The 15,537-nt window shown below is 55.7% G+C and overlaps 1 protein-coding gene across 2 annotated transcripts in view; it reads left to right on the forward strand.

Annotated features, from left to right (window-relative positions):
- Positions 1 to 15,537, forward strand: part of LOC118729499 (inner centromere protein) — a 52,281-nt gene that overhangs the window by 32,316 nt on the left and 4,428 nt on the right. The window contains exons 2-11 of one of the 2 annotated variants that reach the window (XM_045588132.1): positions 3,015 to 3,159; positions 3,514 to 3,633; positions 7,752 to 7,842; positions 8,461 to 8,578; positions 9,555 to 9,606; positions 9,947 to 10,076; positions 10,155 to 10,289; positions 14,094 to 14,203; positions 14,276 to 14,393; positions 14,763 to 14,876. In XM_045588132.1, the coding sequence (XP_045444088.1) occupies positions 3,015 to 3,159; positions 3,514 to 3,633; positions 7,752 to 7,842; positions 8,461 to 8,578; positions 9,555 to 9,606; positions 9,947 to 10,076; positions 10,155 to 10,289; positions 14,094 to 14,203; positions 14,276 to 14,393; positions 14,763 to 14,876 (1,133 nt within the window). Of the gene's footprint in view, positions 1 to 3,014; positions 3,160 to 3,513; positions 3,634 to 7,751; positions 7,843 to 8,460; positions 8,579 to 9,554; positions 9,607 to 9,946; positions 10,290 to 14,093; positions 14,204 to 14,275; positions 14,394 to 14,762; positions 14,877 to 15,537 lie in introns of both variants that reach the window. The other variant, XM_045588133.1, reaches the window with a different exon arrangement.

The following is a 15,537-nucleotide window of genomic DNA, read 5'->3' on the forward strand; positions in this document are numbered from 1 at the left end:
CTGACTGCCAGGGTTGTGTGATGGAATTATGCCAACACCTCCGTCTCCCGCTGAGCAACATTTTAAACTTGACCCTTTCCGGATGCCCCTTGTCATTCCCCAGTCAGGGCCACTGTCAGTGGTCCAGTTCCATCCAGACTCCGTGGCCACCTCAGGGGGTGCCCGAAGCCAAAACTTGCCTCGGGCCTTTCAGGGGTTTCCGTGGAGTAGGCGCACAGCTTGTGGTTAAGAGCACAGTTAAACCCAGGCCCCAGGATGGCTGAGTTAATGTCTCTTTGCCTCCGTTTCCTCATCCGCACCTGGGTATCCTTGAGGCTGAGGTGAGAATTAATGAGATGCCTCACCTGGGCATGGACTAGGACTTGGTAAATGGGAGCAGCTCCCTCACTTCTTGCACTCTCAAAAGAAGAGGCACCACTAACGGAGGGCAGGGGGCCCGGTCTGGTGTGTGGTGGGGGGGAGGGAAGGCGATGAGCTCCCTTCTCTGTCGGTGGGACGTTGGGTGCTCTGGGTTTGCGCACAGGGTTTGACACGGGCTGAAGACATTTTTGCTCCTCTTCCCATGAGCCTCATTCTTCCTTGTACACTGATTCTTCCTTTCTGAGGGTCACTTTTGTCCTAACTTCTGCTGACCTTTTTAAAGCTGAGCTCTGCCAAAAACTAACTTTCCTGTATAAGATCCTTGAAAGTCTCACTAAGTCCCTTGAAGGTCTCATGAAGACCCTTAAGTAATCCTGTAACTGTGGTTTTGAACTCTGTATCCAGTAGTTTGCTTCCTTCCACCTTTCACTTGTGACATGTTTCTTTGTCTGTACATTTTGGCTGTTTCCATGTGTTTGTTTCTATGTATTAAGTAGAGCTGTCATGTCTCCTGGCTTTGGTAGAGTGATCTTGTGTAGTAGGTGTCCTGTAGGGCACAGTGGCTCAGCCTTCCCAGTCACCTGAGCTGGGCACTCTAGGTGGGCCCCTATGTGAGCTATTGATATATGTGCAGTGTTGTTGTAGTTGAGAGTTGATTGCTATTGGCATTACTAGGAGGAATTGACCTCCAGGCCAATTGGCTGTGAGGACCACCTGCAAGTACAGTGGGAGAGCTGCTGTGCAGGAGACACCCTTATGAAGCAGGACTTGCTTCGGTGGGGCTTTGGTGCTCACTGAGTCTGCCCCTTGAGTGTGTCACTTGTGGATGTGTTGGATTGTAACCTGATATGGTCTGAAGTTGTCCACTGGGTGCAACTCTTGGGCCTTTTATTGATAGGTTTGGGGCAGCTGCAGCTTGTTTGAAAGATTTTAGCAACGTTAGAAGCCTGAGCCAGGACAGGCCTTTCATATGGAAAATCTGCTGCAAACAGCTTGGGTGGGGCTGCAAATGGGATGGGGGTGGGTCTCAGGCAATCACCAGGCAGCGTAAACAGTGTGCTCCAGGTCGATGGGGACTCAGATGTGCTTGCCAGTCAGGCCTGGGACAGGGGAGGTCTGGGCATAGGAACAGTGACCCCTTCCAGCACCTCCATCTGGTAGAAAGTCAGACAATCCAGTTCCTCCCCATATGTATCTGTGTCCCCCAACGCCTCCCAGCACTGGAGCTCAGATTAAGCAAGTCTGAATAAGTTGATGCCAGGGCCCTTTAAGATAAGGTGACCAGACGTCCCGCTTTTGGTGGGACAGCTCTGATTTTTAACAATTTGTCCCGCCAAAAGTGGGACGTCTGGTCACCTTACTAAGAGGGATACCTGGGTCTCCACTCCAGCAGCCTTCATGTCTCTCAGCCATAATTCCCACTGGTCTTCACAACCCGAAGTTATGGGGACTTCCCTTCCCAGCTCTGGGACCCTGAGTGGGGGTGTCATGTGGGGCTGGGACCCTTTTCTGCTCAGGGTGACCTCTGAAGCCCTTGTGGGTGCCAGTTCAGCCCGGTTGGCACCTCCACCCCTCTCACTAGTCTCACCATACTTCTTCTCTAGTTGTAGGACTTCCATTCAGCTTTCAGGCAGTTCTGAATGACGGTTGTCCTGTATTTCAGTTGTAATTTTGATGGTTGTGGGAGGCGGTGAGTGCCAGCATTTACCTACGCCGCCATCTTGGTTCCCCTCCTAAGCTGCTGGTTTTTAAGAAATGAAGAGAAAACTGGTTTTGTATCCTCCCCTACCCAAAAATTCCACAGAAGTTTTCTTAAAAAGGAGGCATTGCTTCTCCGCTCCCCTCAAGCTCCATTATCCATGTCTGGGGCATTTCAGCTCAAGGAGAGAAAAGGTTGTGGGGGCCTCTTGGACAAAAAGTTTCTGCTCCCTACTTTCTTACCAACTCCCTTGGAACACAGAACGCCTTCCGTTCACTGGCCTCTTGAAGAAGCAGTTGGATTCGGTGTTATTTGGCGTGAGGCCAGGGGTCATTGTTCCTATACCCAGACCTCCCCTGTCCCAGGCCTGATTGGCAACCATGTCTGAGTGCCCATCAATCTGGAGCACACTGTTTACTCTGCCTGGTGATTCCCTGAGACCCAGCCCCTTCGTGTGTAGCTCAGGGTGGCTGTGTCTAAGCCCTTGCTCACCTGCAGGGAGGAAGAGGAGAACCCATAGGAGAGTCAGAGCAGGGCCGGGCTTGTGAAGGTGGACAGGGGTCCTGTGGCCGCCATGGTCTCTCCCTGATCTGGGAAGGCAGCTGGCCATGGCTTGTCACTTTAAGCCCAGAGAAGGCCATTTGCACGGAGGACTGTTGACACCAGAATTGGTTTGGAAGGTGGACGTATGGGGACAGGTGCTGTGGGTGGGTAGAGGGAAGGCATTGAAGAGTGTGAGTAGGACAGGCCCTTCTTTTTGCAAAAATGAGGCTGGGTTGGCATTTGGAATTCTGCCTCTCTGGGGAATAGCTATGAGAGGGAGGGGCCCTGACGCAGGCACTTGGTGTCTTGTGGGGGTTGGGGGATGGGCGCTGTGGCCTGGCAGTCTCTCCCTGGAGAAGGTTCCAGTTCCCAGTCCTGAGCCCCTGTGCCTCTTGTTTTTGCTTTTCCCCAGACAGAGCCGCCATGGGGACAGCCCCAGGGCCTGTTCACCTGCTGGAGCTGTGTGACCAGAAGCTTATGGAGTTTGTGTGCAAAGTGGACCCACACTTTGTGTGGCTCGAGGAGATCCAGGAGGAGGCCAGGTGTATGTTCACCAGGTGAGGGCGGGCACAGGGGCAGGCTGGCGGAGGCACCGGGGCTGCCGGCCGCTGGAGCTTTGTGGAGGCAGCGGCCCATTTCCTGATGGACAGGGGTCTCTCCTGAGTGCCCAGTGTGCTGGACCTGAACTAGGCTAACGGGAAGAGGAAGGAGAGTGTTGGGCTGGGCCTCGGAGGATGGGGCTGCACGTGCTTCCCTGGCCACCTTGCTCTCCTGCTGCATCTCAGAGGACTCCCTTGGTGCTAGTCCCCCAAATGTGACCTGTCACTGCCAGGAAATGGGTGGGGGCTGGGCTGGGAAAGGGAGGTGTCAGTGGTTCCAGGCGGCCACAGGTATCACCCTTGTTGTACCAGAGGATTCATCAAGGAGCCGGAGCTGATGCCCAAAACGCCCTCTCAGAAGAACCGAGGGAAGAGGAGAAGGATTGCTAACATTCAAGATGCCGGCAGAAACCCCATCCGGAAAAGGAAAAGGTAAGAGGGGCCGGGGGCTGCCACCAGCCAGGGGAGGGTCAGCCGGGCAGACGGTGTCTGGAGGCTGGGTGCCCAGCGAGAGAGAGTGGTTCCCAGGAGCAGAGGCCTGCAGGAGTGGTGGTGGGTGCCACGTGGGCCATGCTGGGGGTGAATTATTACAGGGAAACAAAGCATGACGCGAGACGTGGGAGTCCAGAGTGTGTGTCTGTGTGTGTTGGGGTCAGGGTGGTTTGATCTGGGCCTCGGAGGATGGGAAGGGTTTCCAGAGATGGATGAGGAAAGAACCCAAGTTTCTGCTCTGCTTGTGGCCCTGGGGTCTGTTGCTCAGCTGCTGGGCTCTGCTTGTTGTGGTCCCCATGGAAATGACTGAGGGCTGCAGACTACCAGCAAAGGAGGCCAGGTCTTGGGGCAGGAGATCCTGAGTACATACCCAGCTCTGCCCCCTTACACTATATGCCCTTTTGTTAACTTTCCACCTCTCTGAGCCTCAGTTTCTTCAAATCTAAAGTGAGAACGGTCCCTGCTTCTCAGTACTGTACTGTCTTGTAGGTTAAGTGATAACATGAGCAAAGCCTGTAGCGGACTGCTGGGTCCAGTGTGAGCTCAGTCAGCGAGAGGCTCTATGCATTTAATCTCCCCAGCAGTGCGGTGAGCACTGGCATTATCCCAAAGTTACAGGTTGGGAGACTAAGGCTCAGAGAGGGTGGCCCAGGGTCTCATGGCATGGGGTGGCAGAGCCTGGGCTAGAACCCTGGTCTTCTGCCTCCAAGCCTTTCACTTTATTTTTATTTTTTATTTATTTTTAAATTATTTATTTATTTTTTATTGATTATGGTCTCACATAATTGTCCTTATTCCCCCATTCCCATCCCAAACCCCTCCCTAGATATGTCCCACCCTCACCCCCCATTGTCCATGGCCACTGGCTAGGCCCATATGTATGCACACAAGTCCTTTGGTTGATCTCTTCCCCTTACCCCCATCCTCCCTAACTTTACCTCTGAAGTTTGAGAGTCTGATCGCTGGTTATTTTTTATTAATATATATATATTTTATTTCTGAGAGGAAGGGAGGGGGAGATAGAAACATCAATGATGAGAGAGGATCATTGATTGGCTGCCTCCTTCACACCGCCCACTGGGAATCAAGCAGCATGTGCTCTTGACTGGAATCGAACCCGGAACACTTCAGTTCACAGTCCGATGCTCTGTCCACTGAGCCAAACCGGCTAGGGCAGCTCTTCACTTTCTATTTGACCTGAGCTGATCTCCCTGCCTCGTTCCCTCCCTCCCTCTTGGACAGTTTTTGTAAAGTGCCAGGAACCTCCCAACAACCATCAAGGGCCACAGCCTCCACATTAGTGGGATCAAACCCCAGCCCCTGTGTGGCCCCATCACTTGCCATTTCACGCCTCAGGGGCTTCATGCCTCAGGGTCTCCGTACAAGTTGTTCCCTCTGCCAGGGGTACCTTTCCCCACATTTGTTCCACCTGGCAGGACGCCACCTCCGCCTCCATGCAGCCGGCCCTCACCCTCGGAGCTGCCTGTCCTCCCCTGTGGCTCCCACTGGGACCAGGTCCTCTGGGCTGGGATCCGACGAGGATCAAAGCTGCTAAAGTGACAGAGCCTTTTGCACATGGCAAACACTCATAAGCGCCCTACGTGGGCTAACGAAAGGAACCCCAGCCCTTTCAGCTGATGCTGTGATCACCCCAGCTGACTGATGAGGAAGTTCTGTAACCTGCCGGGGCCACAGGGGAGGTACATGGATGAACTAGCACTGCAGCCCAGCTAGCTGTCCCCGCAGAATGAGGTGACTGCGATGACTAGTCACATGCCTTCACCTCAGTTTCTTCAGACTCAACAGTCTCACCGACAGGAGTGAAGTGGAGAGCCCCTGCGGGAGGAGAGCAGAACACACTGGTCCAGATGATCGGGGAGGATCCAAGATGGCTGCTTGGGTAGACACCTAACCGCAGCAGCACACAACAATTTCAATGGAATACAACTAAAATGTAGAGTGGACATCGCCCAGAGCTACAGCTAGTCGACTGACTGAAAATTCTACAACAAGAAGGAAAGAGAAAACCAGAAGGAAAATCAGAGGAGCTGAAAAAAAGCCTAAGGTACGGAGACATGCTGCGCGCTCGCACACACCCGCGTGTGGAGAGGTCGCAGCCGGAGAGGAGGAGAGGGCTGGGTGCTGCCTGGCGTTCCATAGCAGGAAGGAAATAAAACCCCCAGCCTGGGCTAAACCCCCGAACCGGCAGCGCTGAGCCCCAGTTATGAGCCAGACCCTGGGGACCCAGGCTTGGGCAGGGGAAGACGGGGCTGTGAGGTGGAATTCCAAGCGAGCAGCGAAAAGCAGGGCCCCCGGAGTCGCGTGCACTGTGCGCAGAGGACAGTCTGTTGACTCTGATCCTAGACTCCCCTAGCGGGAAGGAAAAAAAAAAAAAAAGCTCCAGACTGGAGGAATGCGACAGGGAGCAGGAGCCCCTGCCGGACACCAGCCAGCCGGGCGCCAGCAGGGAGCCGGGTGACGGGGACCCCAGCGGGGGGGTGCCCCTGAGCCTTCGACCTCTGAGCGCGGGCAACGGAGCCAAGGCCGGGGGCTGCTTCCTGGGCGGCGCCAACCCCGGCAACAGGCTGGAGCAGCGCGTGAGCCCGCGGAGAACAAAGGGGTGCCACAGGCCAATCTGCTGAGCTCCCAGGACAAGGAGGAAGAAACCAAAGTTCTCAATGTGAAGACATCAAGTGAGAGCAAAAGATAGTAAAATTACTTAAGAAAGAATACAAAGAAGATCTTGAAAAATCAAAGACTAAGTCAGAACTCAACTCACCAGCCAACATTGCAACATAAATGCGTTTAAAAAAAAAAAAAAAAGGACAGAATGTTGGAACAGTGGCGGCCAGGCCTAGAGTGCCCAGGCACAAAGCAATGGCAACCGGGCCCGGAGCAGCAACGGCCAGGCCCCAGAGCAGCAGCAGCCAGAACCAGAGCAACAACAGCCAGCACTGGAGCAGCCAGACCTGGGGCAGTGGCAGCCAGGCCTGAGGCGGTGGCAGCCAAGCCCAGGGTGGCCAGTCCAGGAATACCCAGACCCGGAGTGGCCGGACCCGGAGAAGCTGGGCCCAGAGCAGCCGGGTTGGGAACAGCCAGGTCCAGAACAGCAGTAGCCAAGCCCGGAGTATCCAGGCTGGGAGCGGCCAGACTCGGAGCGGCCGGGCCCGGGGAAGCCAGGCCCAGAGCAGCCGGGTCTGGTGCAGCCAGGCCAGGAGCAGCAGCTGCCAGGCTGGGAGCGGCCAGGCCCGGAGCAGCTGTGTCTGGTGCGGCCAGGCCTGGAGCAGCATCTGCCAGGCTGGGAGTGGCCAGGCCCGGAACAGCTCGCTTCTCGCCTGCCCTTGCCCCACGGCTGCCTCTCAGACATGGCTGGAAACTTTTGTGGGAACTTGAGGGTCTGCTGAATCAAGTGATGAAGGCTTAGATCTAGATGTGCTGAGTTAGTATAGGGCTGGGGTGTTGATCTGTGAGTGCCTTGGGTGGGGCCTGGATGAGGCTGGTTGACCTATTTGGAAATGTCTTTTGTGTGAAATGTATCATTGGGCATGTGGTGGTATTATTGATATGAGAAAATGCTAAGTAACAGATTTACTATCTGAAAAGGGATTTACTATCGGGGAAAGGGAGGGAGGAAGAGACTGAACATAAACTGCACCTATAAATGAGGACAATGGGGGATGGGGAGGGGGTGGAGGGTGGGGTGGGAACCTGGTGGAGGGGGGAAGAAAAGAGGAACCTTTGTAACAATATGAACAATAAAGATTGATTAAAAAAAAAAAAAAAAGAACATACTGGTCCAGGGGAGGAGCCCCTGCTGAGCCCCTGCGGGAGGAGAGCGGACACACTGGCCCTGGGTGGAGGGCGCAGGCTCGAGAATGGCATTGACCACAGGGATGTGTGGTCAGCGTCCCTGACCTCAGTTTCCTCATTTGTAAAACCAAAATGTTGGCGGAGATCTGCCATGCACTCCTCCAGGGTCTCTACCCGAGGGGTTAGAGGCGGCCCTCCTGGAGGGGACGATTTTGCTGGCAGGCTCACAGTGGCTCCTCTGCTTTCAGCGGCGAGGAGGACCCCAGCAAGGAGGCGGGGCCGATGGAGGAGGCGGGGCCGATGGAGGAGGCGGGGCCGATGGAGGAGGCGGGGCCTGAGGTAAGGCAGGCAGCCAGGGAGGGCCTTAGAGCTTGTGCTCTGTGCTGTGAGTCCCAGGTGCAGACTCCTAAAGTCTGATTTTTTTTTTTCTTCTGTTAATCTTCACCCAAGGATATTTTCCCAATTTTTAGAAAGAGTGGAAGAGAGAAGGAGAGAGAGAGAGAGAGAGAGAGAGAGAGAGAGATACTTCGATGTGAGAGAGACACCTTGGTTGGTTGCCTCCCACACATGTTCTGACCAGGACCAGGGACTGAGCCTGTAACCCAAGTATGTGCCCTTGACTGGATCAAACCCGAGACCCTTCAGTCTGCAGGCCGATGTTCTATCTACTGAGCCAAACTGAAAAAAGCAAAAAACAAAAACCGACTAGGGCTTATTTTTAATTTTAGAGCACATTAATTACAGAAACAAGGAAGACCCTAGGATAGTAGAAGCAACAGGAGAAGGCCTAGGTGGGGAAATGAGCCTTCGCTGGACTGCTTGGCTCACTAAAAAGTCATAGAAAAGGGGGCCTGGGGACAGGTTCGCGGGTTTGCCCGGGACAAACTGCCCCTGCCCACTGCTGCCCTGGTTGCAAGCCTCGTGGGTAGACCCCTAAAGTCTTGGTTCCTCCCTCAGGTCCCCAAGGATGAAGAGAGCGCCTTGCGCCCCCGAGGTGCCCCTGGGACGGTCATTAGTATGGCTGGCTCGCAGCCTGCGGCCGGGGGCCAGGACAAGCCCTCCACGGGGCAGCATGGTGAGTTCCTGACGGCCGTGTGCAGGCACCTGCGGGGTGCGGGCCGGGAGGCCTCGGCCGGGCTTTCCCTCTGGGGAAAGGGGAGCCACATTTTCTGGGCTGTAAGCTGAAGGTAAATGAGACCCATCTCCTGCCTTTTGCTGCCAAGTGCCATGCGAGTGGGGGCGGGGCTGGGGGAGGGGCTTGCATTGGGGCAGGCCTGGAACGCCACTCCAGGGGGCAGCAGGAGGAGCTGTGTGCTGGGGGCTTGTTTAGTCCTTGCCACTGGCTCCCTTCTCACCTTTGTGGGTCCTTGTCTACAGAGGACGGAGGGCCCCCGACTCTGGGCTCTGGCATCCCCCGTCTGCCACAGGGGCCTGGGGTCCAGCTCGGCTCCCTGGTGGGAAGAGCACTGTAGTTGCGAGGTCTTGAACTCGGCTTCCCCGTGACCCCGGGTCAGGGACAATGGCCATGCCAGCCCCACAGCTCCCTGAGGGCTGCAAGGACCCTTTGGGACAAAGGACAGGGGAAGGATCGGTGCTTTGTCCTGGCAGTGAAACAGAAGGGACTGACCGCCCCTGCCCCTCATGGGGACCCTGCATAGAACCCTCCCCTCCTGTCACATCAGCTCCAGCTGAGAGGGCCAGGCGGTGGGTCTGGAAGCTCGTCCGTGGGTCTGTGAGAACTTGCACCTTCCACGGGCTTCTGCTCCTGGAAGGCACCCAGTTCTGTGAGAGGTGCCAGGTCCTGGTTCGCCCTGAAGTTCCCGGCACAGAGGCCAGGCTGGGGGCGCGGGGAGCAGTCCATGGGCCGGGGGTTGCGTGCTGGCTCTGTTGCCCACAGATCTGCCCAGGCCAGTGGTGCTAAGGCTGATGCTTCTGCCACCAGTCACCCTGGGGTCTGCCCGGAGAGAGCCCTGTCCAGCTGCCACCCGTGGGCCCCTTCCGACCCTCCATGCTGTCGCTGCTCCCTCACTGAAATCACTCTCTCTTCACAGAGGCCAAGATCCATCTGGCAGATGGCCCCGAGGAGCCGCCCCAGAGGCTCAGGTTTGTGTCTGGGAAGGGGTGTGGGCCACTATTCCGAGGGGCCCTGAGGGGCGTGAGCCTCGAGTCCTCCTGGGGAGGCTGGGCGTATGGTCAGGGGCCTGGTGCTCCGACCGAATGAAGGAGGCAGCCTGATGCTGGGCAACGCGCCTGGCCTGGGAGGAAGTGGCCAGCTCCTAGACTCCACCCTTCTGTGTCCTCCTGGCCATGTGACCTCGGACTGGCCCCTTCCCTTTGTCTGCCTGGGCATGGAGAGTCCGTCCGGGGAGACCCCACCTCTGCAGCGTGGAGTCCTATGGGCGGGTCCCAGTTTTCTTCGTAATGGTGGGGGGCCCTGGGTTAGCCCCGTGACCTGTAGGAGGAAGCACAACTGCAGAAGAAAGCTCAACAACAAGGAAGCGGTGAGTGAGCTGGAGGAGGCCCTGCGGCTCCCCCGGAGCAGCACCCCTTCCCCGCCCGCTCCAGCCAGCAGGGTGAGTGGCGGCATCCTGCCCTCAGGGCCTCTGCCCTCCCCGGAGTCCACCCCTGGCCTGACCCTGGTCCGTCCGCAGGTGGTGCAGCCTGTCCGGACCTTCCCGCACACCATGCAGAGGAGCCAGACGCCCATGACCCCGGCCCCGGCCGCCCGCAGCAGGGCCATAAGATCCTTCGTTAAGCGAAACACTCCCCTGCGTGTGGACCCTAAGGTGAGGGAGCCCGCGCCCGCGGACTCTGCTAGAGCGGGCGTGGGCCGCAGCTCCTGGGAGGCCCCGAGGCTGCTGGGCCTGCGCTAAGGCAGCTGTGACCTGGCCCTGGCCCAGGGCCTGCTCGGGCCTCTCCGGCCATGGGCTGCCTCCGCATCTGGGGACTGGCCTGACCTCTTGGGCTCAGCACTGGGGCCCAGAGGCTTGGCATCTCAGTGTGATCCCTGGGCTGGGAAGTTGAAGAGTTGGCTTAGCAGGCCCACATCCTGACCGCCCACCCCACACCCAGCGCCGTGAGGGTTAAGGTGTAGGACATACTTGTGACACTTTCACCGCCTCCCTCCTGCCCATCCCTGAGCTACCACCCTGAGGGGAGGGCGGAGCAATGGGTGCTTGAAGGTCAGACAGGTGACTGAGGGTGGAACTGTCAGCAGGGGCCTCTGAAAAGGAGGCCCCAGAAGCTGTTCTCTTCCCAGACACCCCAGAGCTGGGCTGGGCCACCTGCCGTGAGCCATGAGCCATAGAGAGCTGGGATCTGCTGGCCCGAGTCCCGGCTCTCAGGCTCCCGAGTTGCAAAGCTGCAGCCGCTTTATTGCTAAGTTCCCACTGGTGCTTCGAAGGGCCTCCTGCTAGGAGGACTCTGCCCCCTCTGAGGGCCTGAGGGCCTCAGCGGCACAGCCGTGGGGCTCAGCAGGTCAAGGGGCTTCGGAGCAGTTGGACAGGTGGACCCTGAACTTGCCTCGCCTGCAAGGAGGCTGGTCTCTGGGTGGCTGTGGCAACGGCTTACCTTCCAATATGCCAGCCAGTGGGCAGGGAGCCCTTAATGCCTATTTCTCTGCCAGGCCCCTGCGAGGCACCAGGGCCCACTGCAGTGAACCAGGCTCAGACTGTTCATCCCACAGGGAGCTTCTGTGCCAATCCAGGCTGAGTGGGGCCTTGCAGGGCTCTTGGCATGGCTGAGAGGTCCAGGGAGCCCACGTCCCTGCCCAGGGCATCTGGTGCGGGTAGGACAGTCCTCAGGAGACCAGGGGGCCTCACTAGGTCACAAGGCCCTTGTGGCCTTGGACTGATTTTCTAATCTCTGGGCATAAGTTTCCTTGGCGCCTCACAGAGATTGGATGAACCAGGGAGGAACGTGGCCAGCACCCAGCACCAGGCTTGGCATGAAGAGAAGACGGCTCGGTTGAAACCTCTGGAGGCAGAAGGGCAGACGCTTTTGTGTCCTCCCCCCGCCTTCTGCTTTGGCTGTGACGGTGGCCTCTGGGGAGCAGGGACCATCCAGCCCTCCTTCAAGGGTTGGGGCAGAGAGGAAGTACATTCTAGGATATGAACAACTCTTGTCTTCTATAAAATTCTCAGTGCCACAGGATGAGTCTTCTGTCCTGTGCTGGGAAATTTTAGCTCTCAAGTTCTGAAAACCTGTTGTGCTGACCCCTGTCGACAGCAGGAGTTTGTTGGGCTCTTGGGGCAGGAAGAGATGGTGGTGGGCATGTTCCTGGGCCACCGAGTGTTTCTTCCAAGCTGCTTTCCTCACAGAAGGGCGGGTGGGGGTGACGGTTCGAGGACCAGCCTCCTGCTGGTCTTCTCTGGGGCTAGGCCCGTGGTGGGCAAACGCATTAGTCAACAGAGCCAAATATCAATAGTACAACGACTGAAATTTCTTTTGACCTTTTAAGTTTTTTAAACTTAAACTTCTTCTAACGCCACTTCTTCAAAATAGACTTGCCCAGGCCGTAGTATTTTGTGGAAGAGCCACACTCAAGGGGCCAAGGAGCTGCATGTGGCTCTCGAGCCTCGGTTTGCCGACCAGGGGTCTAGAACATTGGAGAATGAGGGCCAGCCAAAGGCCACCCTCCCTGTGAGGCCTCCCAAAGACCCGTGCCCTCCTCCCGGTCCTTCCTGTACCTTGATCGGCCTCTGTGGCTCCTGTCATCTCTCTTCTATTTTTTTCTTTGTCTTAAAGAAAAAAATTCTTTTATGTTAAAAATTATACAATGACACCTATGTTGGAAATTATACAGTAAAATCTATATTTTGCAAACATTTGAACGTTTTTTAGTATTCCATTTTAATTTGTCTGTTAGGCACTTTAGAATTGATATCAGTTCGATTGTAATATAGAAGTCTTACTACTCTCCCCACTGTGTGCTATTCTTCTCTTACATGTTACGCCTTCAGACATGGACCATCCTGTGAGACAGTGTCAGAATCATTCTTTCAACTGTCAAACATTGTAAAGACTCCAGAGGAAAAAAATAGCCTAGTGGTATTTACCCAAATGTTTATCATTTTTCTTTTTCTTTCATTCTTGATGTTTCACATGTCCTGTTGGTATAATTTGTTTTTTGTCTGGAGAACTGCCTTTAGCAATTCTTTGAGAAGGAGTTGCTGGCAACAACTTCTCTACTTTTTCTTTATTTGAGAAGGTCTCACTTCACTTCTGAAGGACACTGACACTGGTCTCAATCCCTCCTAAAGGACAATGCCATTGAACCTGGATAGAGCTCTTGGTTAACAGTTCTTTCATCCCAGCAATTTACGAATGTTGTGCCACTTCCTTCTGGCACCCATTGTTTCTGGGGAGAAGTTTTCAGTCATTCAAATCATTGTCCCACTCTCATCCCCTAAGTAATGTCAAGTCATTGTCTCATCCCCAACCCCTTTTGTGGCTGCTTTTAAAAATGTTCTCCTTGCTGAAACCAGTTTGGCTCAGTGGATAGAGTGTTGGCCTGTGGACTGAGAGGTCCCAGGTTCAATTCTGGTCAAGGGCATACACCTTGGTTGCAGGCACATCCCCAGTAGGGGGTGTGCAAGAGGCAGCTGATCGATGATTCTCTCTCATTGATGTTTCTCTCTATCCCTCTCCCTTCCTCTCTGTAAAAAAATCAATAAAATATATTTTTAAAAATAATAATAAAAAAATAAAAATGTTCTCCTTCGTATTAAGTTTTCAGCTGTGTGATTATGATGTAGCTAGACAAGAGTTTCTTTAGATTTATCCTGCTACGTGGGTTTCCATGAATCTGTAAATTTATAGCTTTTACCCAAATTGGAGTGTTTCCAAGCCTTTATTTTCCCACATTTTCCCCTGCGTTGAACTCTTCCCATTGCAGAATGATGGCACCAGTGATAGACGCTTTGGTGTCATCTCACAGCTGCCTCAGGCTCCATTAATTTTCCTCCCATATGTTTTCTCCGTGTTCAGGTTGGATACACGTTACTAATTTATCCCCATGTTTGACTGACGTCTATCTTCTCCATCTGCTCTGGGACCCACCCACGGAATTTATTTCAGTAATTAATGATTAGTTCTAAAATCTCCATTTTGTTCTTCTTTGGGTCTACTTGCTGAGATTTTCTGTCTTCCCAGTTGTCTTGAGAATGTTTGTGCTTGCTTGTTAAAGCACACACACAGCGTAAAAGGGTTACAGAGCACAGTAATAAAGTCCCAATCTCGTTCTTCTTTCTCCTTTTCAATGCACTTGAACATAGTGGTCCTCAGAGCATACATCTAATTGTGAACCTGTTTTTTGTGGTGCCCTCCGTTTGGCAGGGCCGAGTCGAAGGCACTGGTGACACAGGCCCTTGGGAGGCCTCAGAGTGCCTGAGAAGAAAGACGGAAGGCCAGACCTCAGACTGGGTGGCAGTGGAGGCTGCTGGGGGCGGCTCTGCCCTCAGAAGCAGTCTGATGCCGCTGCCCCCCTGGCTGGAGGCTGTGGGCCTGGGTGGGGTGGGGGGAGGTTGTCTTGGGCCAGCTATGCCCCTGGCCCAGCACTGTCTGTCCTTGCTCACACACCCTCCCATCAGGAGAAGGAGCAGCAGCGCCTGGAGCACCTGCGGCAGAGAGAGGAGGCAGAGCAGCTCCGCAGGCTGAAGGTGGAGGAGGACAAGCGGCGGCGGAGGGAGGAGCTGAAGCTGTAAGTGGAGCAGCTCCCAGCCCCGTGCAGTCCGGGCCGCGCTGGGCCCCCCTGATCGCCCGGTGCTCACAGGAAGCGGGAGGAGCGCCTGCGCAAGGTGCTGCGGGCCCGGGAGCGGGCGGAGCAGATGAGGGAGGAGAAGATAAAGCAGATGGAGCAGAAGATCGCTCCGCAGGGTAAGAATGAGAAGGTGAGAGCCTTGGGCTGGCGGCCCTCCGGGTGTCAGTGGGCTGTTCCCTGCCGGGGCCCACGCCGGTCAAACTTGGTGGCCCGAGGATGAGAACTGGACCCCTCCCTGGGGAAGTTAGGGGTGTGACGCCCTGGACCCCTCTCGTCGCTATCCAGGGGCCCTGGAGTGTGTTCTGAGCCCGGCTGAGGGTGGGAGGTGGGAGTGGCAGCCCTTAGCGGTTAGGTGGGCTGACCTGGTGCCCCCTCCCCTGGCCTGTGCGGAACAAGCGGGCGGGCAGGGGCATGGGAGCCTGTCACAGTCCTGGGACCCGCTCTGCAGGGCTGAGTGAGGAGGGCTGCTGTAACGGGCAGGTATGGGTGGGCTCTACAGGCCAAGGAGGAACGACTGGCCGAGGAGAAGGCCAAGAAAGTGGCAGCGGCCGTGAAGATGGAGGAGCGCAGGAAGCAGGAGGAGGAGGCCCGGAGGCTCAGGGGTCCGCAACAGGTGCGAACCCAGGTGGCGTGTGGGCATCGAGGAGGGGGTGGGGCAGGATGGGCGTGGCCTCAGCCCCTGAGGACGGCTGGGCGTCCCCCACTTCGTTGGTTTCATCTGGTGGAGCTGTGGCTTCCAGCCCTGAGGAGGCTCCACCGATGCCTTGGCGATGGGGGTGGTGGCAGTCACTGCCTCTGTGTGTCTGTAGGGTGGCACTCTGAGGGTGAGGCACATGGACACTAAGCCAGACTCCAGTCTCCTTGCCTCTCACTCTCATTAGTCGTGTGGCCCCGCACAGGTTGCTAGACCTCTGTGCTTAGGTTCCTTCAGGAAGCCATGGTATCTACCTGACAGGGCAGTTGTGAGGGTGGGATGTTCTACCCACAAGAGTAGGGGCCTCCCTCCTCCTTGGAGCTGTCCATCTTGTGACCCCAGGGAACGCAAATCTGTCTTTGGGGTTACAACACGGATGGCTAAACTTGCTCAGTATTTACTCCGGGCCAGGCACTGGTCTAGGCATGTGTATAGACTCAGTAACGTTGTGAGCTGTAGGTAATACTGTTTTTGTCCCCATTTGAGCGATGAGGAAACCAAGGCCCGAGGGCTTAAAATGGTAGCCCAGCTTCACAGCAAGTGTGACTGGCTCCAGTCTGTACCTGTAATTGCTAACTCC

This window comes from Pipistrellus kuhlii, unplaced genomic scaffold, assembly GCF_014108245.1.
Source record: "Pipistrellus kuhlii isolate mPipKuh1 unplaced genomic scaffold, mPipKuh1.p scaffold_m20_p_3, whole genome shotgun sequence".
Taxonomy (NCBI): Eukaryota; Metazoa; Chordata; class Mammalia; order Chiroptera; family Vespertilionidae; genus Pipistrellus; species Pipistrellus kuhlii.